A 24,938-nucleotide genomic window follows, 5' to 3' on the forward strand; every position below is an offset into this window, starting at 1 on the left:
ATAATAACCAAACTGCAGAAATATGGAGAAATCTCCAGACGCTTTGCCAATCTTCCCTGGTACAGTGAATAGATCCCCTAAGAATGATTGATTGTTTACAGATTGTTGATTCCAGGAAAATATAGTCAGGTGTATGTTTATGTTTATATAGGAAGGCTAAGCTTTGTTAACAGCAGGTATGTGGCAAATGTCGCAGAACATTTAAGCATTTAAGTATGTAGGCTCTCACTGTTTAGTAAACACAGACCATAATGCTAGCACTGCTTCTATAACATGGAAGCTAGTGGGTTTCCTACGCTTAATAGGGCTGAATTTTTTTGGTTTTGTTTTTGGTTTTGTCTGACAGGAAATTGGATTGTTCATCTTGCACTAAACGGTGATCTGGAGCCCCAGGATTGTAACACTAGCAGTGAGACAATAACAGGATGAGATAGGCAGATATTTACCAGGGCTACCATTCTGTGTTGGGACTGACACAATACATCTTTGTTTATGAGTAGCTAATAATATAAAAAAAAAAATTTTTTACTGAAGGAATGCAGATACCGTAAAACAATGATTGTTCAATCATTAAAATGTCAGTTATGCAGTCCATTTCCTTTTGTTACAATGTGTTTTATCTGAGTTGATCTTTCCTTCTAACATTTTTATTAATAACTAAATGTTTCAAATAGTGTTTTCTTATTTCTTTCTAGCATAGTTATGTTTTACTGTTAAAGAACCATTGTCTGCAGGATGGGCTCTATCTGTCATAAAATTACCCAGTTCACATTATACCAGGATACTTGCAATTGATTAAGTGTTCTGCTTAATGCTAGAAGGCGAGGTTGATGCTGATGGTGTACTTAAAGTTTCATATGTTTTAGTTTTCTTTTGATTTATATAAAATAAAAACAGCACCCACTTTGTAAGATTTTGGGCAGGGTGAATCTAAATTTGATGATATAACCAGCAATACTGTTGTATTCATGTTCAGAATCACTCCAGATTGTATACCGCTTTAACCCAATGTCACCTGTGCCTCGGTAATCCTTTACTCTGCATGCCAAATGTCTTGTCTATTTCCAGTCTCTAACCTTGGCTGTTACAAAATAAAGAAAATGTAAAAATAAATAAATAAATAAATGATCAGACTCTCCATGAGCTGCTATTCATGTAAGGTGTGATAATGGTATGGCAGTGGAGCTTATAGAAACACTCTAAGCACCATAGTTACTAGAGTGCACTGTAGTGGTTATGGTACCAGGAGTTCCCAGGATCTGTTACCCTGTAACCTGTCAAATCATTTAGGAACATAGTGACACGTACCCTGCATTTGACACCCACAGACATTTTGGTCTGAGCTAGTCTGATAAAGAGGAACATCATACTTGCAGTATTCAGTGTCTGACAGTGTAAATTAATACGTGATGTAGGTGTTAATATACACTGGTTCTAAAAGTACAGTGTATTACGATAAGGACAATATGATTTATTAAAGGGACTCTATAGTCACCATATAAAAGCAAGAAAGACAGGTCCCCCAGCCTTCCTTCTTGCTTTTATATGAACTTTCATTCATTAAAAAAAAAAAAATCGGTGTTTTTATATTAAAAACTTACCTCCGTTCCAGCGCCGAGCTCCCCGCTAGGCCGCGCCCCCTTTTTCGTCAAAATGACGAAATCGCGGGGCCCAATGGGACGGCTTCGCGCTGGACCAATCGCGTTCTTCATAGAGCGGCATTGAATGCCGCCCTATGAAGAACCTGAGCGCTTTACCGCGCATGTGCGCGGAATGCGCGTTCGCGAGCTGAGCTGTCTGACTGACAGCTCAGCTCGCTTTCTAAAATTATCAATAATAATTTAGGGCCCCCACCCGCCCTGTGCGGCGGGTGGGGGCCCTAAAATTATAAAGGAGGGGGGGACCTACTGTCCCCCCCCCGGCCCCCACCCCTGTGCGGCGGGTGGGGGCCCTAAAATTATCAATGAGGGGGGGACCTACTGTCCCCCCCCGGCCCCCACCCCTGTGCGGCGGGTGGGGGCCCTAAAATTATCAATGAGGGGGGGGACCTACTGTCCCCCCCCGGCCCCCACCCCTGTGCGGCGGGTGGGGGCCCTAAAATTATCAATGAGGGGGGGACCTACTGTCCCCCCCCCGGCCCCCACCCCTGAGCGGCGGGTGGGGGCCCTACAATTATCAATAAGGGGGGGACCTACTGCCCCCCCCCGGCCCCCACCCCTGAGCGGCGGGTGGGGGCCCTAAAATGATCAGTAAGGGGGGGGGACCTACTGTCCCCCCCCGGCCCCCACCCCTGTGCGGCGGGTGGGGGCCCTAAAATGATCAATAAGGGGGGGGACCTACTGTCCCCCCCCCCGGCCCCCACCCCTGAGCGGCGGGTGGGGGCCCTAAAATGATCAATAAGGGGGGGGGACCTACTGTCCCCCCCCCCGGCCCCCACCCCTGAGCGGCGGGTGGGGGCCCTAAAATGATCAATAAGGGGGGGGACCTACTGTCCCCCCCCCGGCCCCCACCCCTGAGCGGCGGGTGGGGGCCCTAAAATTATCAATAAGAGGGGGGGACCTATTGTCCCCCCCCGGCCCCCACCCCTGAGCGGTGGGTGGGGGCCCTAAATACAAAGGGGGGGGGGACCCTAGTTAACCCTCCCCCCCCCCAAAAAAAATATCTCCCTACCTACCCCCCTCACCCTAAAAATAATGAGGGGGGACCATTAACTAAAAACCTGTAAAAAAATGAGATAAAATCAACTTACCATTCGATGTTTTCTTTCTTCTAAAATCTTCTTTCTTCAGCCCCAAAAAAGGCCAAATAAAAATCCATAATAACCGACGCAATTAAAAAAAAAAAAAAAAAAAAAACGAGCGCAAAAAAAAATAATCCATCTTCACCCATGGAGGGCTCCGCGCAGACTGAGCTCCGCAGGGCGGGGGAAGGCTTATAAAGCCTTGCCCCGCCCTGCAATTAGGCTAAGAACACTCTGATTGGTGGGTTTAAGCCAATCAGAGTGCTCTTTGTCATTTTACAAGCGTGGGAAAGTTCTTTGGAATTTTCCCACGCTTGTAAAATGACACAGAGCACTGTGATTGGATGGATTTCAAGCCATCCAATCACAGTGCTCTGTGTCATTTTACAAGCGTGGGAAAGTTCTTTGGAATTTTCCCACGCTTGTAAAATGACACAGAGCAATGTGATTGGATGGCTTGAAATCCATCCAATCACAGTGCTCTGTGTCATTTTACAAGCGTGGGAAAATTCCAAAGAACTTTCCCACGCTTGTAAAATGACAAAGAGCACTGTGATTGGATGGATTTCAAGCCATCCAATCACATTGCTCTGTGTCATTTTACAAGCGTGGGGACCGGGGGGGGACAGTAGGTCCCCCCCTTATTGTGAATTTTAGGGCCCCCACCCGCCGCACAGGGGTGGGGGCCGGGGGGGGACAGTAGGTCCCCCCCCTATTGTGAATTTTAGGGCCCCCACCCACCGCTCAGCGGTGGGGGCCGGGGGGGGGGCAGTAGGTCCCCCCCCTTATTGTGAATTTTAGGGCCCCCACCCGCCGCACAGGGGTGGGGGCCGGGGGGGGACAGTAGGTCCCCCCCTTATTGTGAATTTTAGGGCCCCCACCCGCCGCAGAGGGGTGGGGGCCGGGGGGGGGGCCAGTATGTCCCCCCCTTATTTTTTATTTTAAGGCCCCCACCCACCGCACAGGGGTGGGGGCCGGGGGGGGACAATAGGTCCCCCCTTATTGATAATTTTAGTGCCCCCACCGGCCGCACAGGGGTGGGGGCCGGGGGGGCAGTATGTGCCACCCTTATTTTTAGGGCCCCCACTCACCGCTCAGGGGTGGGGGCCGGGGGGGGGGGGGAGGAGAGTAGGTCCGTCCCCCCCCCCCCCTTCAACCACTATTGTGGCCAGACAGCATCCCTGTGGGTTCGGGCTTCAGCTGTCAGCTGAAGCCACGCCCACAGCAGTGCTGACAGGCTGTCAGCACACAAAGCGCGTTCACAGTGCTTTGTGTGCTGATAGCCCGTCTGATGCATTCACCCAGAATGCATCGGACGAGAGGCCTTTTTAGGGCCTCTGAACTCGGAAGTCCCTCTGGTGGCCGTCTGATTGACTGCAACAAGAGGTGTTCCAAGCTTCCAATGTAAACACTGCATTTTCTCAGAAAATACAGTGCTTACAAGAAAAAGGCTCCGGGTAGCTGTAGCACTCACCTAAACAACCTCATTAAGCTGAAGTTGTTCAGGTGACTATAGTGTCCCTTTAACTTAAAAACTGATATGCATAATTTAAGACAAAAGTAGGTATTTAGAAATTATTGTCCAATAAGGCTACTCACAGCTTAGCAGTTTTATTCAAAATGTTTTGTTGTTTTTATTACCTACAATTTGCTATTTCATACATCAATCCCAAAGCTAATTAAAGGCTGTTAAGTAGGTTTTGCTGTTTACTGCAACACGTCAAAGGGATATGGCTGCAGGAGTGATATAGCATCATTGCCTGTGCTTAATAACAGGGTGCAATATACTTTAACTATGACTTAGCTTTTTGAACTTATCATATAAGTGTTGTTACACCTAGCTACATATTTACAGTGAAGGGCCTGGTTTTCTGGCTGCAGCAACTATTAGGAAAGTGTGGAAGCTCTGGAAAACCACTAGTGGCTCCATTTCCAAAGTGAACACTTAAAATACTTGAATCTGTATGAGTAATAGGTAACCATTGGGATGTGTCACATTGGGGACTGAATGCCCCTATAATAAAGACACATGTTGTGCTAGGCTGTGACTGTCTCTTTAATAAGTGTTTTGGCTCAGCTCCAAGTTCATTCATGCATAACTAAACATTTAGATAGTATGGGGGGTGGGGGTCTGCTGTGAATAAGAGCACGGATGACATGCTTGTAATACCTAGATTACAATATTTAGTCAAAGTTTCTGACCTTCTCTGAATAGTGGTTTAAATTAAAATGTCACAGCATGGCAGTAATTATGTCCATATCAGCAGAAATTTGCAGTTTTAATTACTTTGGAAGAAGTTCTCAGTTTCTCACATTTGTGGATAATGTGACAGACAGTAAGAAAAAAAAAAACTCCATAGGACCATGTAATGAACAGGACCCTAATTAGCTTGGTTCTTTAAACTGGCTCAGTTTTAGTTCGAGCAGTCTTAGGACAATCGTTTTATTGTTAAGAAACCATATATTTCCAGTCCATACTAAATTCTGGGTAATAACAGCATTTAGCGCTTAAATGGAAAGTTAACTGGACACTAGAGGCACCAAACCAACTTTAGCTTAATGAAGCAAATCTGTTGTATAGAAGTTAGTCCCATATTGGACAGCAAGCCTGATTAAAGGTAGTAAAGAATATTTTTAAAATATGCATGTCTATATAAGAACAAGTGTATGAACTATTAATCCTAAGTATAAAAGTCACAAAATGAAAATATAATACACACTTAATAGTTATACACAGAGGACATTGACACACACACACTTACACACATAGGACATTGTCCCACAGAGGACACTGACAAACACACTTACACCCAGTGGTCACTGACACACACACACGCACGCACATTTACATACAGATGACACTGACACACACACACACTCTGAACACTGACATACACATTTACACAAATACATTTACACACACATGACACTGACACACACACTTACTGACATACTCTCACTGATGTTACATGCACTGACAGGTACACTGACTGACACACTCATTCACTGACAGCACACTAACTGACAGACACACAAACACAGTTAAACACATTGATTTGACACGCACTGACAGACACACTCACTGACAAACACTATCACAGATTTGACACACACACATTCACTGATAGGCACATATACATTCTCTCACACACACTGACAAATAATTTTTATTTACATCCACCTAGCCTCCCTACATTAAGCTGGAGTGGATCCTTACCCTAGGGTCCAGGGGGGAATCTTTTACCTGGGGGCTAGTGGGGATCTTGTAATCGTTGTGTTCTTCCAACACTGCTACCTTGCACGCTTGCACGCTGTTTAGTAATTTCTGGAAGAGCACGAAAACTACATCTCCCTTGCCACCTCTACTTTCCTTAAGCAGGATGCCTCCTAAGGTGACCAGCCAACCAGCTGTTGGCTTACCCCCTACCTATGGAGCACATACCCCCTGGGGTTGAGAAACTACGGTATAGAACATGCCCCTGCAATCTCACTGGTAATTCTCTGCCATTTAGAAGTTAAATCACTTTGTATATACAGCCCTAGTCATATCCTAGTGTATGTGATTTGTCCAGCCTTCCTTAAAGGAACACTAGTCACCAGAACAACTACAGCTTATTTTATTTGTTCTAGTGAGTATAATCATTCCATTCAGGCTACTTGCTGTAAACACTTTTTTTCAGAGAAAAAGCAGTGTTTACATTGCAGCCTGGGGATATCTCCACTGTCCACTCATCAGATGGCTGCTAGATGTGCTTCCTAGTGCAGTGCTGCAAAGTGTGACTGACATTCAGTGATTCTACCCTCTGCATGGAGACACTGAACTTTCCTCATGGAGATGAATTGATTCAGTGTATCTCTATGACGAGATTGGCCAGGGCTGTGTATGACTTGTGCTGGCTCTGCCCATGATCTACTATCTTGATAGTCTCAGCCAATCCTATGGGAAAGCATTGTGATTGGCTCAGAGAATCACTTCTGATGATGTCAGCCGAGCAGGCAGATTAGGGGCAGATGTAGCAGAGGCATAGTTGAATAAAAGTAAGACCTTTACTATATTTATGGGGGATAGAAGGTTGTGTTAACAGTATAGGGTCAGGAATACATGTTTGACCCTATAGTGTCCCTTTAATATTTCCTGAAAAGGAACCTAGGTATTTAGGTTCCTAAATTGTGCAATCTATTTCATTTCGGATTTCTTCTCTTCTGGTCTGTTAATAGCATTCTAGACCCTGCAGGAGCCTCCTGTGTGTGATTAAATTTCAATTTACAGAGCAGGAGATACAAACTTCTAAAGCAAGTTGACTGTCTGAAAATGAAATCAATCTTTCATGTAGGCTAAGTCAGTCACAACCAGGGAAGGTGTGGCCAGGGTTGCATAAACATTGCCAATTGAGCAGGGAGACTTCAGGAAAATGATGTATATTCGTTAAGCTAAAGGTATTTTGATGCCTATAGTAACCCTTTAACCCCTTAAGGACACATGACATGTGTGTCACGATTCCCTTTTATTCCAGAAGTTTCCAGAAGGGGTTGGTAGTCTTTAGTAACACTGTCCTGTAGAAAAATCAGTGCACTCTGTGGGAGTTTAACGCCATATCTAAAGCTAAAGGTTTGGGAATCACGCCTCAGTTACCAGGGAAGTAATCAGTAAAATGTATGAATCACTAGCCCAAATGGCTTACAATACTTCTGACTAATCAAACTCCAATGAATGCTCAGCCACATTGCAGTCTGTCCCCTTTAAACTCTACCCTGTGGGCAGCCTGTCCTTCCTTCCATTCCCCTGCAACAAGTAAAAGATCTGCCTGCTTTCTAATGGGCCAAAGATCTCTTAATAAAACGCTTTCTACCCTGCATATTCATAGAGTGGCTTTTACAAGCTCACATTGTTATCTCATGTTGCCTTGAATTAAGGTCAGCCCTCATCCCCCGCCTCTCCTGGTTTTTTCTTTTTTAGAAGCTGCTTCAAGCAATAGTGCTTGTCAGGGACTATTACACATGTAGTGGGCAGGAAGTGGCTGTTCCAATGGGAGGCTGGGGAATTTGAATGCTTTGCCTTTTCACCACTCTGAAAGGAGGAAGCTGCATTCACAGATGGTTGCTGCCTGCTCCTGAGATTTTGGATTTCTTTTCTCCTGCTAGCAGAGCCTAGTAGTGAGGGAGCTAAGACATCCTGTGGGTAAAAAAAAGACCCCACTGCAGATAAAGGAACAGGACCTCTGAGCAGACGGATTACATTCAGATTCTGGCCTCTTTTAGTTCCATTTTGGGTTTGTGCGGTCACTTTGTTCTCAGACATGGAGTTACAGAAACACTCTCTCTCTGTTCACACTGACTCTGATACCAGCTGTGCTCCTCTCTAGATCTTCCAATGGCGACAACTGGAGAACCTGTACTTCAGAGAGAAGAAGTTCTCAGTGGAAGTTCATGACCCTCGCAGGTAAGAGCCGTGTATTCACATCCCTAAAGAGTTCAAATATTCTGCTACATTGTATCACAGGCACTGGATGTGGTCCTGATCCAGCTATAACCAACAGCCTGCAGATTAACACTTTGAATGTCAGTGTGGGAAAGAAATAATAACAATAATCCCCTGGCATTTATGCGATCCATGTGAATGTATTGCAGTTTTATTTATGTTTGGGGACAGAAAAGAAGTGAGCTCTATAGCAGCAGAGTGTTTTGCTGTACAGTGATGTTAAGCTAGTTGGGTTCACAGTAAGTATGTGCTCTGTTCTGTTGTCAGTGACCCATTTCACTACTGTATAAACAAACCAAGTAAGAGAACGCGAGAATGAGGAGATCTGTGTAGGAATTAATCGGAGCTCTGTTCTGCTGGGATGAAGCTCTCAGGGTAACCGAGATCTAGCCTTTTCATTTGAAAGATAGTGGGTGTTGTGCAGTAATGTTCAAGGTTCTCTGTCTAGAAGGGACTTATTACATCTTTATGGTGTAAGAAGCACATGCAAAGTACTGTAATAAAGTATATAATATTCACTGCAATCGGAGAATCAATCAATCAATTGATTTCTCTCCTGCTGCCTTCTACATAAACCAGAGAAGTACTTTTCGTGTAATTCCCAACAGCTTGAAGAAAGTAAACTTTGCCCCTGAAAGAAGAAGGAATCTGCATTTCTGTGGCACATCAAAGGATCCCAGCATGATGATCAGTCATGTTTGTTATTAGAGAACCAAACCGAATGTTAAATTATTGCCTTCATGTATGGTACTGTGTAATCACTGCAGCATGCCCTTTTAAGTATTTTGTACAGGTTTGCACGGGTAACAGTTTTATTACACCAATGCTACCAGATGAGAGCTTGACATGGAAAGTTTTAAATCATATCACATGTACACTTCCACACATGCTTCAATATTTTTTTATTTATTTATTATTGCCATTTATATAGCGCCAACAGATTCCGTAGCGCTTTACAGCTGTAGCTGTATGATGTGCTTTGGTATGCAATGGGACTGGTTCAGGTACTATAGGCAAGTCGCTCTAGGCAGGTAATGACAGATCGATATATTGACCTTTTCTAAAAGGTATTCAGTGCCCCAGCATTTTTGTTTTGTATTTTATGTACAGAATACATTTAATTACCTCTGTGTGTGCCTGGGGGTTCACCCTCTTCAGGTTTTCTGAAGATCTACTTTCAATTTTTGGAAAATACAGTGTTTTTTTTCTTGTGTTCTTTTATAAAGATTAGAAAAAATTCTGTTGCTTTTTTTTTTTTTTTTTTCTTTTTTTTTTTTAACATGTGCAATAATATAAGTCGATGTGGGGGTGGGGTTAAACTCAACACACCCAGCTATTCCCAGTACATTTGTAAATGAAAATAAACAGACTTGACTTAACAGTGCCTGTCTGAAGACTAAACATTTTTAGTTTGGTTTGTTGATTTTATATATTGGCTTAACTTGCCCCCAGTAATAACCTGTTTGGCTTATTCCTTCTTTTTTTCATGGAGTTTGTTTTTGTTGTCCCTACACAAATTTTCCTAAATTTATTTGTGTCTCCCAGAATATCTAGTGCTCAAGTAATATTTTATTTTAGCAGCTGAAAAAAGACTGGCCTGTCGTGTGGGTGTGTGTGCGCGCGCGCCCCCATCTGTGTGTGTACGTACACACCTAGGAATGGTGCATTGCTAAGATACAAAGAGAGAGTACAAAGCCTTGCACACTTCTCGTGTCTGTGATGTGAGCAATGCAGTGTTTTGTGCCGAAGAATCTTCTTACAGAGCTGAATAGATTGAAGCCTTGTTCTGTCCTTGAGTTTTACATATGCCAGCACTGACTTTTTTCTTCTTTTTTTTTTTATTATGGTTTTCCGCTAAACACTTCAGAAATAGCATGTCAGCCTTTCTAAGCCAGATGTAGCTTGGTCATTACCAAAGAAACTTAATATTCAACGTGTGTTAGTAATAGCTTTCAAACTGTACACCATGGCATATGTGAAACAGAACTGATAAAATGCAGAGATTAAGTTACCAGATTGCTTCTAGAATTACACAGTAAGAGTGTGGTATTTGTCCACTATCCCTTGCAGGAGGGCTTATCATCTAAAAGAATGTCAGAAATGCCAGTGATACTGTTATCAAGAATCTTAAAATGTGCCTAAAGTACACAAAGGGTGAGAGATACTAGTTAGGATAAAATAGCACTCTTCAGCCATTGCTGAAAGTAAACTGCAGAGATCATATATATCAGACAATCAAATGTTAGGTCTGCCAATAGAGAAGGAAAGGGTTAATGGAGTGACCAATCTGATGTTTTGGCCTGTCCTATAGCAGGCAGGAAGTAAGCTGTTTTGTTTCTGCACAGTTGTAAAATGATTTATGTTTCCTCTTCTCGTGTCTGTCTTATGTGTCCAAAGGAAATCACAGCTCATTTTTCTCTGCGCAGGGCGTCTGTTACCAGGAGGACGTTTGGACATGGTGGGATTGCCGTTCACACATGGTATGCCTGCCCAGCTCTTATAAAGTCCATTTGGGCTATGGCCATTAGCCAACATCAATTCTATCTAGATAGGAAGCAAAGCAAGGTAAGAAGATTGTGTAGTGTAACCCTTACAGTGGTGTGCTATATGCCATTAGTGTAAATCAGGGACTTATGGTAACTTTAAAATATCCTCTGATTGGGTTTTTTTTTGTGTGTGTTTTTTTGTGGCAATGTGCACTAGAGTGCTGTTCATAAAGGCACCGTTTTAAATGTCACTGTAATATTTGGGGTTAGAGGAAACTTTGAGTATTTGTACTTAAGAGGCTGTGGACTGTTATTCCCATCATTTTTATAGAGTGATGGTGGTCGTACTCAACAGCAACTTCATTACAAATTAGGGTTACTAAGGGATACAGCACATTGTGCCAAGGACATGGGGTTACAGCATATGGCACAATACTGTATGATTTGTTGTTAAGATACTACTTATTATAAACGGAGATACAATGATGAGCAGGGCCGGACTGGGAAAAAAATTCGGCCCGGGCATTTTTTTACCACAGCGGCCCACTAAGAAGGGGGCGGGGCAGAGAGGGTGTGTTTTGTCATGCTTTTGTCAAAGTGAGCATGTTGGTTCAATGCTCTTCCAGGGCAGACCATGCGCAGAGCTCTGCTGAAGAGCTCTAGCATGAGAAAAAGGCCCTGCATTTGTTCTGCACAGCGCAAGCAAATTTAATAACATGCTTGCACTGTGTTTCCTTGCAACTTGTCTCTGGTGTCTCTATAAATGGATACCAGGAGACAAAAATGCCAGGAAAGAGTATTGTGCATGTGTTTGGAGCCTGCTTGTGGTATTGTGTGTGTGCAGAGTGAGCTGATTGTGGTGTGGTATTGTGTTATAAGGTCGGTTTTAGGCATGTTGTGTTTGTGGTGTAATGTAATGCATATGTGGCTAGGGGTTGTAGAGAATGTGTATAGGGGATGTAGCAAGAGTGTGCATGCAGGCTATAGTGTGTGTGTGTGTATAAGTGATGTAGTGTTTGTAGAGAGTGTGTGTTTAGGAGTGTAGTATGTGTTTGCTTACAAGGAATCTAGTGTGTGTATGTGTGTGTGTATATATATATATATATATATATATATATATATATATATATATATATATATATATGAATATGTTTGGAAGTATTGTGTATGTGTGTGGTGCAGTGTGTCGGGGGGGTTCTGTGTGTGTGAGGGTGCTGTGTGTGAGGGTGCTGTGTGTGATTGATTTGTGTGTGGGTGCTGTGGATGATGTGTGATGTGTGTGAGAGTGCTGGGAATGATGTGTGTGAGAGTGATGTGTGTGAGTGCAGATGCGAGAGTGCTGTGGATGATGTGTGTGAGAGTGCTGAGTGTGAGAGTGATGTGTGAGAGTGCTGTGGGTGATGTGTGAGAGTGCTGTGGGTGATGTGTGAGAGTGCTGTGGGTGATGTGTGTGAGTGCTGAGTGTGATGTGTGTGAGAGTGCTCTGTATACATGTAAGAAGGGATTGTGTGTGTGGGGGGGGTAAATAAAAACAAAAAAAAACATAAGTAAGCATTATGTCCCCCCCTCCTTACCTTTTAGCCTGGGAGGGGGGGACCGGCATGCAGGTGAGTGGGAGGGGGGGACCGGCATGCAGGTGAGTGGGAGGGGGGGACCGGCATGGTGCACCTTCCCTGGTGGTCCAGCGGTGAGTGAACTCTAGCCTGCGGGCTAGAGTTCACTCTCGCGAGATCCGGTCGTTGCCATGGCAACACTCCGGATCTCGCGAGAGGAACCCGGCGGAGCTGCAAGATAGAGCTCCGCCGGGTTCCTCTGCTGGCAGGCTGGCTCCCTCCCTCTCTCTCCCCGCCGGCGGCCGCCTTTGATAGAATGTGGGCCGGTGAGGGAGATCTTTGATCTCCCCACCGGCCCTCCATGGAAAACAGCGGGGACGGCGCTCAGATAGTGCCGGCCCTGCAAAGACCGGCAGGGGAGATCCTGGGACCTTCCCCTGCCGGCCACGGCCACCGCGGCCCACCGGGCATTTGCCCGGTGTGCCCGATGGCCAGTCCGGGCCTGATGATGAGTGCAAAATCGTCATCATTTGGCTCCAGTGCCAGACACCATTTTTAAAACTGAATGCATCATTTGTGTTTCCCATTTTTGGGAACTCAAACATTTATTTAGAATTCTGATGTCCGTATTTGAGGAGACAACAGAGGCTGGCTAATATGATTATCACATGGTTGAAAAATGATCGATATGTAATGTGTTGTTATTGCTACTATTAAAGGAAATGACTTGTGGAAAAGCAACATTCTATAGAATTCTTCCTACTTAACTGATGAGTAATGTAAAACCAGATTCACTAAACAATCTAATTATAATGTTTGATCAATCTCTTTTGTGAAAGGACATAATGGGGAAGATCACAAGATTATGACAAAATATTCTCTAAGCAGTTCTAGAGCCTCCTTAAACTAGTTTTAACTCTTACCATTACATTGTACTGTACTTTGTCTACATTATATGAAATTATGCACACCTAAGAACCTTCTTGATTGGATTTGACAAGTACTGTTTAATGCATCCAAATCTTCCCAATCATTAAGTGTCCCTATGTGAACTTTTAATTGTATCTTCCTGTTCACTACCATATCAGATACTGCATTAAATGTAAATAATCAATAAAAAAACTTTTCATAAAAAGAGGACTCAAAGTGATCGTTAGGCTTATCTGAATTGACAGCTAGTATACAGATGTTGTGATTCGCCAAGTCACTAGAATCCAAATAAACAGATTATTTGACTAACATTGGAAACACAAAATAGATAATATGATGGGTACTAATACCACAGGCCTCTCTAACTCTATAGAGTCCCAATAGTTCATGGACTGGGCTATATGTATCATTCAAACGTAAAGATGATGATGTCTGCTTTCTCAGGGATTTCATGTGGTAGAACCTTTGAATTTGTCAGGCATGCCGAGTGCTGTGAAGTATTGACTTAATCAGTTAAGTCTGTTTGTATTAGATATATTTGTTAAACCTTGAGGGAAGCGAAATTCTTCTGTTATCAATCCTTGACTTTAAAGATTAGATTACAACTATTTTTTTTTAAAAAAATATTTTTTCACCAATGTGGACAATATTCATTAAATAGCAAGCTTAAAGAGACATTCATACAGACACGTCCTGAGGCAGCTGATTATGTTTGCATGAGAAAGGTTAATGACAGCTCTGACAAATAGCATCAGATTTTTTTAGGAGGTCATGTTAGCCTGCTATACTAGGCCCAAGGGCACATGAGATGGCCCTATACAAAGCCCTGTAACTGAAGCCTTTTAGGGTTACTCCAACCCTAATGACGTGGGGTCCTTTCCGGTGTAGAATGCCCCATTAGGCACTATTTAGAAGATTCCTCCTTCCCTCCAAATCTGTGCTGAGGCAACTAACCCCCGACAAACAATTGGCAATAACTTAGTATATGCAGTGTTTCAATTAGAAAACTGCACATACCGACTCCTCCTACCATGACCACTTGGTATCACTAATAATAATAATAACCCTTTAAAACACATCTAGTTTAAAGCTTTAAACTATTCCAGTTATGTGAATACGTGAATCTGCCATTTCAGGATTCTTTTTTCCCCCTGCTAATATCCATCCTAATTGATTTGTTCATTCATCTTTCATTATCAAGAGTTTTGTTAGTGTAATGCAATACACATCCCCCCAGTATGGCTTTAAGAAACTTCCTACCCTCACCAGTATTCCACTATTACACATTTGTCTGCACTTTTTAACTCTCTAATGATGTGCTAAATGTCAGTCTATATATTGAGTATAATAATCGTCAAAGGTTAAGACACACAGCCTCAGGCAGAGTTTTTACTCCACCCAGGCCCTATTGTACAGCCTTCTAGCATAAGTTAGCACTTAATCGCACTAGGTGCTAGGTACAAACTACAAATTGCATGCAATGTGCCTCTCCAGCTGCTGCTCACGACAGTCTGTCTACATACACCATCATTTCTAAACCCCCCTGTATGACATTGGACCAGTAGTAATACACAGACATGGCTGTATCAGGATTACTTTGGTAATTCCCATAATGTCAGCCATATATAAAGTAGACAAATCTCTGTTACACCTTGATAGTTGCGCTCAAGCCGCTGTTAAAAGAGTTTATTCCATTGTCTGAAGAATGTGTTTCCATTTATGGCGGAGAGTTCTGTTTGGCCTATTTCTAAGTGATCAATCAAGTTACTTGCTTGATGCCATGTAGATAGAAGACAGATGACACTGCCGTGTCAGCATTGCAAAATTAGTAAATGTAACTGTTCTACTTTATTACAGTAAAACAAAAGTCAAGTTCAGCTTCCTGGTGACTTGCTCTATTTCTGTCTTTTCAGCTGTGTTAAGCGAGTTTGCCTCTTGTGCTTATCTTCTCTTTATTTCTTCTGTTAAGAGAGATCTGGTTCATTTTGAGTTTAGTAATGGTAAATGCATTTATCAGCCACCGGCTCAGTGTTTGCTAAGCGATTTTATTCCCGTTTGATGGGAGACATGTTCCATGTTGCGCAGTCCATAAGTATTTGGATAGTGACACAGGTTTTGTTTGGCACTGTTCCACAGCACAATATTTCTTTGCAAATCTGATGGCTGGGAGAATAGAAAACACACTGTCAACTGCAATTTAGTGGTATTTACATCCATAAACTCAAAGCCAACTAGAAAATATATTCCCGTTTTATACACAGGCCCTCAATTTCAGAGAATCAGAGGAATTGGACAATTGGCTGCCAGCTGTTCTTTGTTGTTGATTCAATAGCTCATGTACAAGAGGGATAACAAAAGGTCTAGTTACATTTCTAGGAGTGGCATTTACTGATGGAATTTTCTACTGTTGTTTTGTCCAGATGAGAGGCACAAAAGTGTAAGTGCCACTAAGGAAGCCGACATGAGCCGGATAATGGCAAAATTAATTTTATTTGGTCTTATTGTAATTATCTCGTGGAGTGTAAGTGCATTTTCTTGCTTTTCCAGAACAAATGACAACTTTATAATATTCTCTCAGATATGTTCTGGAACTCAAACAAGGTTATTCACTAGAGTAAGAGTTGCAAGAAATTACATAGTTACAAAGCTGAAAAGAGACTTGCGTCCATCAAGTTCAGCCTTCCTCACATATGTTTTTGCTGTTGATCCAAAAGAAAGCAAATAACCCAGTCCGAAGCGCTTCCATTTTTGCAACAAACTAAGAAAAAAAATCCATTCTTGACCCTATAATAGCAGTCAGATGTCTCCTTGGATAAACAGCTATTACCCCACTAATTAGAAACTATATCCCTCCCTGTATGTTATGTTATCCAATTGCTGTTTAAACATCTGTATGGACTCTGATAAAACCACCTCTTCAGGCAGAGAATATCCCTGTAGTTCTTACTGTAAAAAAACTTTTCTTTGCCTTGGATTAAATCACCTTTCTTCCAGCCTAAATGCGTGACCTCGTGTCCTATGTATAGCCCTGTTTATGAATAGATTTCCAGCTAATGGTTTGTACTGGCCCCCGAATATATTTGTATAATGTCATCATATTCCCTCTGAGGTGCCGTTTTTCCAAACTAAAGAGATATTTAAATTATTTTAACCTTTCTTCATCACTAAAATGCTCAATCCTTTTTATCAATTTTGTAGCTTGTCTTTACACTTTTTCTAGTGCCATGATATCCTGCTTTAGAACAGGTGCCCAAAATTGCACAGCATATTCAAGGTATGGTCTTACCAGCGATTTTATAAAGGGGCAAAATTATATTTTCATCCCGAGAATATATGCCCCTATTTATATATGACAGAACCTTACTGACCTTAGCAACTGCAAATTGACATTGCATAATTTGTTGTCTATAACAATTCCCAAATCCAAAAAGAGTAAATTGCTTGTGTATTCTTGACGTGCATAACTTTGCATTTCTCTACATTAAATTTAATTTGCCATTTTAGTGCCCAGTCCCCCAATCTATCTAAATCCCTCTGCAGCAAAGCAATATCCTGCTCACATTTTATTACTTTACAAACTTTTGTGTCATCTGCAAACACTAAACATTCCTTTCAATGCCTATCTTAAGATCATTTATAAATATGTTAAATAGAAGTGGTCCCAAACAGAACCCTGAGGGACACCACTTACCACTTTTGTCCAGCTTGAAAATTCACCATTAATGACAGCTTGTTGTACTCTATCCTTAAGCCACTGTTCTACCCAAGAACAAGAATATTCATCTAGACCAATTTCTTTTAGTTTGAAGACTAACCTATTGTGAGGAACCGTATCAAATGCCTTGGCAAAATCCAAGTAGATCACATGCACTGCAACACCCTGATCTATACTTCTACTTTCTTCTTCGTAGAATGCAATTAGGTTAGTTTGACATGACCTATGTTTCATAAAACCATGCTGATTATTGCTAATAGCAAAGTTCTTCCCAATGAATCCCTCAATAGCCCTTCAAATATTTTTCCAGTCACAGAAGTTAAACTCACACATCTCTAATTTCAAGGAAAGGATTTTTAACCCTTTTTAAATATAGGAACGACAGCTGCCTTCCTCCAATCCTCCGGTACAATACCTGAAACAAAAGAATCTTGAAAGATTAAATACAGAGGTTCACTTTTTTCCCCACTTAGCTACTTAAGTACTCGTGGGTGAATACCGTCAGGCCCCGGAGCTTTAATTATATTAATGTTCTTTAACTGGTGTAGCACCTTGTCTCAAGTCATCCAATCACAAGTCATCTGCAAGTATTTTGCAGCAATCATTTGCAAATTCAAAGTGAATTTACAGTTCCAAGTCAATTCTGATTGGCAATTTTGTCCTCTTATTTTCGAATATGACATTTTTATGTGAAATTGTACATTTTAAAAATGTTATTATGTAACCACTAAACATATTCAAGCCTGTTCCATATGACTTGTAGGGTTACTGATTCTTTCTTATTTGGTTTGACCAGTATAGTTTGAGGATACAGCATTAACCCATGACTATGACTCCTCCATAATGGATTCTATTGATGATGTTTGCCTATATACCCTGCCTTGCTAGCCCTATAATAGGGCATGAGCATGAGAGAGAGGCACAAGGACATAACTGGATACAGATTTTCATTTTTCAGACATGTGAGCTGCTTGTTATGCATCATGTTGTAATAATTTGCTTTGAATTCTGAATTGTTCGAATCTTTTATTCATTTGTCTTTTCACAGTCCAAAATACATGCTGCAAGAAGTTTAAGTGAGATAGCCATTGACCTAACAGAAACAGGAACTTTAAAGACCTCAAAACTTGCCAATATGGGAAGCAAAGGAAAAATTATCAGTGGAAGTAGTGGGAGCTTGTTGTCCTCGGGTAAGTCTATACACCAAGTTTATATTATTTACATTGCAGATGAGGATTTCTTTGTTTAACCTTGTCTATTACAGATCATTTTGTGAATTTCTACCTTAGAGATGGCATGCTGAATTCTATAGAGTAGTTCCTGATTTTAGACTAAGACTGAACTGGGATTCAAGTCTACTTCTCTCCATTTTTAGCTTCCTTGAATTACGAGGGGGACAAAACTGGTTTACACAAAACAACATTGTAACCTTTGTAAAGTCGTGGCTGCCCAAATTGTGAATGCGGTTTGCCAGCTCTGGCCACAGCAGCAGTGAGGTTGATAATATTGGACTGATTCTTCAGTGTGCAATCTCTGTATTTCCAGAGTTTATTGTAGTTTCCTTCATGAAAGCTGAGTAGAAATTAAGGTTTTTCTTGTTCAGTTCTGACACTTTGACAATTGAGTACAAATTTTGTGGATCAGATATGTGCTGTAGCACAAATGGAACTGGGTTTGCTTAACTTTTTTAAACCCTTTAATAGATTTTTACAATCGAGTATTTCAGCAGATTAATAATTTAGCTTGCAATGACACTAATTGCCTATTTCTTTATTTGTGAGCACTTCTAAGAGGAAGCAGCAAACTAAATCAAACTACAAGTTCTGTTTGAGCTATCTGATCACATGCTTTCAATTTATCTGAATTGAAGTTTTTGCCATGAAACTTTAGTTTAGGCAGCATGTCTATATTCCAAGAAATTAAGTCTCTGGTATCTTCCACATGCTGTGACATAAATAAATCTTCTGCATTGCATTGAAAAGCTAGTTATTATACACGGTAAGGAGTGCACATAGAATTTGTAATTTTGTTTTCCAGTTATTTTGGGGGTTGATGATGTCCCCAATTATATTTGATGACAGGGCCGAGCTGGTGAGTTGATCTTTCTAGTCGTGTTGGTTGAGTGCTCAGTCACCAGATGATAGGCTTGAAGCCTATTCGGGCTGCTCTGCTGATAAACATGTGATTATGAGACACAGTTGAATCTTCTAAGTCGCTGAAATGAAACTTTTGCTGAGCTTTCATTCTGATTAAGAGGTTGCACCCGTAAAGTTACCCTGGTTGTGTAATGTGTGCTTCCAAGTTCCAGTGTTGGTTCTTTGTTCACAGTGTGCAAGCCTGAGTGTTTCAAATGGCAACGAGTGAGTAAAATCTTCTGTTCTCCTTCTCCTGTATGTGATAATATGTAGTAAAGAAACTATTTAATTGAGAATATTTGCTTGTTAGGGAATGGTTTAACAGTGACATAGCTAGTTATGTATTTGAAGCTCTTCTATATGGCCTGTGATTGGAGATATCTGGTGGACACAGATGTTGGCGTGTGTGTATCCTGTGATGTGCTCTAGAGGGTGGATGGAACAAGAGACCTTTATTGTCTGTTCTGCACCATAATGATATCCTATCTGTGTTATTCAGGAATAAATGATCGTGTTCGCATTTGGATTATTTATTCAGCTTGGATTTTGTTTGGGATAGTATTTCTGGCCTTAGTTTTGCTGTACACCTGACTCATGTTAAAATGTATAAATATATCTATATTCTGGAAGAGGTTGAACTGAATAGCAGAAATGACAGTGTTTTGGATGAGAAGTCTCCATTTGCCATTGAGTCAGATTTGTTTTTAGAGCAGTAATATTTTGGGATTCTTTCTGGTCATTGGCATGGCATGTCTGTGTGAGATACTATACTACAAAGCAGTTAACATAATCTGTCATCTTAAATAAATACTTTGACCACTTAAGCTGTTCATTGAACCTGGTTTATATGGTAGATCTATCTCCTACTGTGTGTGTGTGTGTGTGTGTGTGTGTGTGTGTGTGTATTTGTATTTTATTACAAATGTAAAAATGTCAGAGGAATAGATGAAGAAGTTTAAGATGGAGAATACATCCTACAAAACATAATCTTGTTATTAGGAACCTGTTTTTTGGTTTGTTAATTAGCTGTTTTGAACTAATGACTTACAGATTCATGACCAATTATCCAGAATTCATAGTTTAGTGAATAAACCCTTAGTTTATTCCATTGCTGCTGTTCGATGTGTTTAAATGTTTTTGCAGGTAAATGGAGCTCCACACAAGGGTCACATTTAGTGGTGTAAAATCTGCATTCTCTACACAATGCATGCCCAGGTCTCTAGTGCTTGTAGGCTGTCACTGTTACAGAGTGGTGGTGAATACTTTAAAGGTTAGATTATCAAAAATATACCAAAATAGAAGTACACTCAGTGCAAACTGATAAAATTAAGCAGTGGTTCTTGTTTTCCTCGTCACATACTATAATGTAATGTCTGCACTCAATTTACCCCAATCTCAGCTGGTGACAGGTTACTAAGAAATAAATAGCTCATTCTGGCACAAGTCTGGTTTGTAACACTTGTTTATCTGTAAGCGATATGGTAGTGTGGATTTAACTGATAGCTAGGGGAACTTGGCAGAAGCTTAGTTGATCTAGAAAGATACTTGGGAACCTTTTTTAATTCTTCTCAGCAGTCTAGTTAACTAGTTCAGTGCTGGGGATCTTGCACTCGAATTTGGAAACATGAGGATTTCAATCAAACATTTTTTTTTTATTTTTTTTTTAAACATCATCTCATTGTGTTGTGTGTTTGGAGTGATCTGGATTTGAGGACATGACAATGTGGTTTAACTGAAGTGCACACAGAAAAACCTATTGAAGGAAATCTTAAAACCAAAACTAATCGGACAAACCCTTACTTTTTATAAGATCATTACTAGACTATGTGCTGTTGAAAACACCCTTTATACAAATAGCCACATATTCCATGTGTTACTTTTTTATAAAAATGTTCTGTCAACTTGATGTGAGAAAGTACTAGATCTAAATATTATATCAATCTAAGCCTTCCCACTCCTGTAGCTTTCTATAATGATGTCAACAGAGAATACATTGGGTTTTGCAATTTTTCTTTTGTCATTAAATTGATCTTCTTAGCCAGCGACACTAATAGAAAAATGTTTACAATTTTAAAAAATTATACACTTTGTTTGCGATACTAACCTTACCACATGTATTATTTTATACCTACACTTGCCAAACCACTAGTATAAAATGATTATGAAAGTGAGAGCTGCAAATTGAGCCATATGTGAGTGGCTTGGGTGCTCGTATAATGCAGAGTGAGATCTGGTTAGTTGAACGGTCTATCTGAATAAGACTGTTTGGGAGATGTTTATGGAATGTTGTGTGTAGCAGATACGCTAAATATATCAACAAGAGGAACACTTGTTGATCTAAGCAAAAAGAATAATGGCACTTGAACACAGGCTAGCATATCTTTATTGACATGGATGTTAAATTGTTTAATAAATATCCAAGTTTGGCTTTTACAACTATTAAAAGAACAAGTAATGCAGACATTGCTAATTATTTGAAGCAGGCGTGGGCATGAAGACTGCAGATGAACGGGGTGCTGCTCCTTTTGCTTGAGGCCATTGCGTGTTCTAACAGGACACCTGTTCTCTGTATAAAGTATGTGTAACTGTTTAGTTCAGACACCTTGTGCTGACATTTCATCATATTACTTCTGCTGGGAAAAATCCCCAAATATTTAGCATCTTTATATACATTGATGTGGGTTCTTTGTAGATTACAAAAAAAATCCTAAATTGATATACTCTCCATGCATTTGGCAAGGAGACACACACACACCTGTTTTGAATTAGAATCTTTTGATCGTATGTCAGTTTTTGATTTTCAAGTGTGTTCGTAAAGTGTACATTGTTTGCTGAATGACTTTAACTACGTTTTTTTAGTGTGCTGCTCTGAATAAAACAGGCAGTTTTAAAATTTGCTTCCATGATATTATTTCATAAATCCATTACTCTTCCATGTTTCATGAACTAACTCTATGCTTTGATAGGTTCAACATTTTTTTTTTTTTTTTTTTTTTTTTTATTCTTTATTTATTACAAGGCAAGACACCACAGGCATTAGAAAACAATAGGCAATAACAAAATATTATGGAATACAATGTCAGATATAAGAACACTGATAATAGTAACAGGTATAGTAGTTATGCAAAGGAGAGCAACATTAGAGACTGTCTTGAAGGTTTCATATTGATTAAGTGTTCTTTAGCCACAAGGCTCAACATTTTTAAAGGTTCTAATGTTCTCTCAACATTTACATTATTCTAGGTTTGCATTCCCTATGCTATAGTGTTCCTATAATAACATCAGGGTTAATATTTGATATTTACTGATCGTTTACAGTGAAGTATTGATAACCCTTCTGTCACAAGCAAAATCTAGCATATTTTTATAAAATAAATTCCATAAAGCAAATTATTAAAAACAGGCCTTGTTGATTTTATTTTTCGATTCCATGTCCATGATATTGTGACTATTGCCCAACATTACAGATGAATCATTTTGGTCTGTGTGTACTGTGATAGCAATTCCAGTCTAGTGTTATCTTTACCAGCAATAATAACTGATCTCTCTGTAATGCCTGTCGATTTTATAAAGATTATAGGGATTTTTTCTTTCTTAATAATAAGTGGGTCACTAAATTCCGTCAGCTTACAGTCAAACTAGTGGCTTTGTACTTTAAGAGGAACTGCAACTTCCTCAATTTTTGCATACACTAATAGCAAACTAAAAGTCAGCTACAAGTTATGCTAAATTTATTTTATAATGCTCTGTAGTTTTACTTTTTTCATTTTTTCCATTTTCAAGCTGTATGCTAATGAGGGAAAGGGTTACTGACACTCCAGTGATTTGAAGTTGTCATGTGCAGTGTTTTCACTTTGAAACACTGCACATACGGAATTTAACCCTTCAGCTGACGGAGGTGTAACTCCACCTACAGCAGAGAAATCGGAGCATCATTAGCAAGCAAGATACAAGAAATCTAGGCTGGCTATTGTCAGTTCTGTTCAACGAGTCTCGTGGGTCTGGTGGGGAACCAGGTAAGAGGGCAACTAAACAGTTTGCCCCATTACTGGGTAACCAGGCCAGGGTAATCCTGGCATCATACTCATAGTGGTTGTGGTGCTTGGAATGACCCTTCAAACATGCACAACGCTCCATTTCTCAGATTCCAGGACACACATTTGCGCACACTGGGCATTTTGGGACAGAGCAGAGGTAAGTATTTATATTTAATTTTTCTTTCTTACTTCCACAGCATTGTCCTTCCTCATTTTACTTGTGTGAAGAAATAAACAACGGTCTCTGGAAGTGACCGTTCAACTTTAATTTCCAGATCTCCTATTTTGGCCTAATTGAATAATCCTGTATATATGCAGATATCATTTTATCCTGGGGAAAAAAAAGCTAAACCAGATAGCAACTACTCATTATAATCGTTAGGTTCAACTAACACTTGATTCAGAAAGAGGTTTAAAATAATGAATGAGTTTCTGCTTAATGTTTTGTTAATATGGATTAATCCAGATAATCTGTAAAGATAAGCTATATAGACTTGGCAAACTCATTTTATTGTGCTCACAGCAACTTTTTTAACTCTGCCACTTTATTCTTGCGTCATGTAAAACACTGGGATAAACAGCCAGGTGCAGCCTGTTAGTCAAGGCGGAAACCAACATTTGATGAAGCAAGGAGAATCTTCCCTGCTATGCTTTTACCCCATGATTCTCACACATGAGAATGTGAGACTTTCTCAATGAAAAGCCAATAATGGTCCAGATGTGCAGGCTTCTGTCAGCTGGCCATAGTGAAATCATTTATTTGTTTGACAGGTTCCCAGGAGTCCGACAGCTCACAGTCTGCCAAGAAAGATATGCTGGCTGCACTGAAATCCAGGCAGGAAGCTCTGGAAGAGACACTACGCCAGCGGCTGGAGGAGCTGAAGAAGCTTTGTCTAAGGGAAGCGGTAAGGAAATGGCATCTTGTGCATAATACATAGTTAACGTTAATAAGGAATGTTACAGGATCTTGTCATTAAAATCCCTTTGTTATAAGGTCACCAGATTCTGACTTTACATTAAAAGAAGAAGAAAAAAAAAACATGCACTTCATAGCAGCATGGATTTTTCCATATGTGCCTCATTCCATTCGAATGGAATGTTAGTCTTTTTATTTACGTGCCAACATATTACATAGAGCTTTATTGAGCATGTAGTGTATCTTAAAATGTGTTCCACTCAGTATGTCTTTTTTACTTTCCTGTTTATTGCTTGATTTTAATACAAAAATAAAAGCCCACCTCAGTTTTATAGCGAGCTCAACTAAAGGAATCACAATTTTCTATTCTGCAATATGTGGGAATCTATTTGCCTACAGGAGATAAACTTGCCTCTGGCCATGGGGTCTAGGCCCAAAGCCCATAACAACACTAGACACAGCAAAACAAGTGCAATGTCTGGAAAGGAAAATAAAGTGTAGATGAAAGTCGAGGGCGTTATTTTTAAAACCAATTCTGATGGATGAAATGACCAGCTGATTTGAGGACAATAGTGGAATAGCTGAATTTTAAAAGCATCTCTAGTGAAGTGGAGTAAATTCAAATTTGCTGATTGAAGCCTAAATTGTGTTAGTTCTCAATGGCACACTTTGCTTCTTTTTTTTTTCTTTCTAGTGAATAGACCTCAGAGTATTTGCTCTTGTTTGTGCTTCCATCAAACACCATTCATGTTCTGTATTTATTGTGCTTACTTTAAGAATGTCTTCCCCATTCTTCTAAAATCTAGCTAATATAATTGCTGGATGTAGTTGTTGGAAAGCTGTTTTAATTGTGCTTTTTGCATGTATATGTAAAAGAGATTCTGGAAGCTAGATGAGCTGTTTATGCATGGATTAGATCCCAGAGATGCTGATCCTTGGAACAATTC

At 40.5% G+C, this 24,938-nt stretch overlaps 1 protein-coding gene across 6 annotated transcripts in view; it reads left to right on the forward strand.

The window, feature by feature from the left end:
- Positions 1-24,938, forward strand: part of FRMD4A (FERM domain containing 4A) — a 419,083-nt gene that overhangs the window by 370,786 nt on the left and 23,359 nt on the right. For all 6 annotated transcript variants that reach the window (XM_063448212.1, XM_063448207.1, XM_063448210.1 and 3 more), the window contains exons 12-15: positions 8,104-8,180; positions 10,646-10,784; positions 17,952-18,093; positions 23,847-23,980. In XM_063448212.1, the coding sequence (XP_063304282.1) occupies positions 8,104-8,180; positions 10,646-10,784; positions 17,952-18,093; positions 23,847-23,980 (492 nt within the window). The remainder of the gene's footprint in view (positions 1-8,103; positions 8,181-10,645; positions 10,785-17,951; positions 18,094-23,846; positions 23,981-24,938) is intronic.

Source organism: Pelobates fuscus, chromosome 3 (genome assembly GCF_036172605.1).
Source record: "Pelobates fuscus isolate aPelFus1 chromosome 3, aPelFus1.pri, whole genome shotgun sequence".
Taxonomy (NCBI): domain Eukaryota; kingdom Metazoa; phylum Chordata; class Amphibia; order Anura; family Pelobatidae; genus Pelobates; species Pelobates fuscus.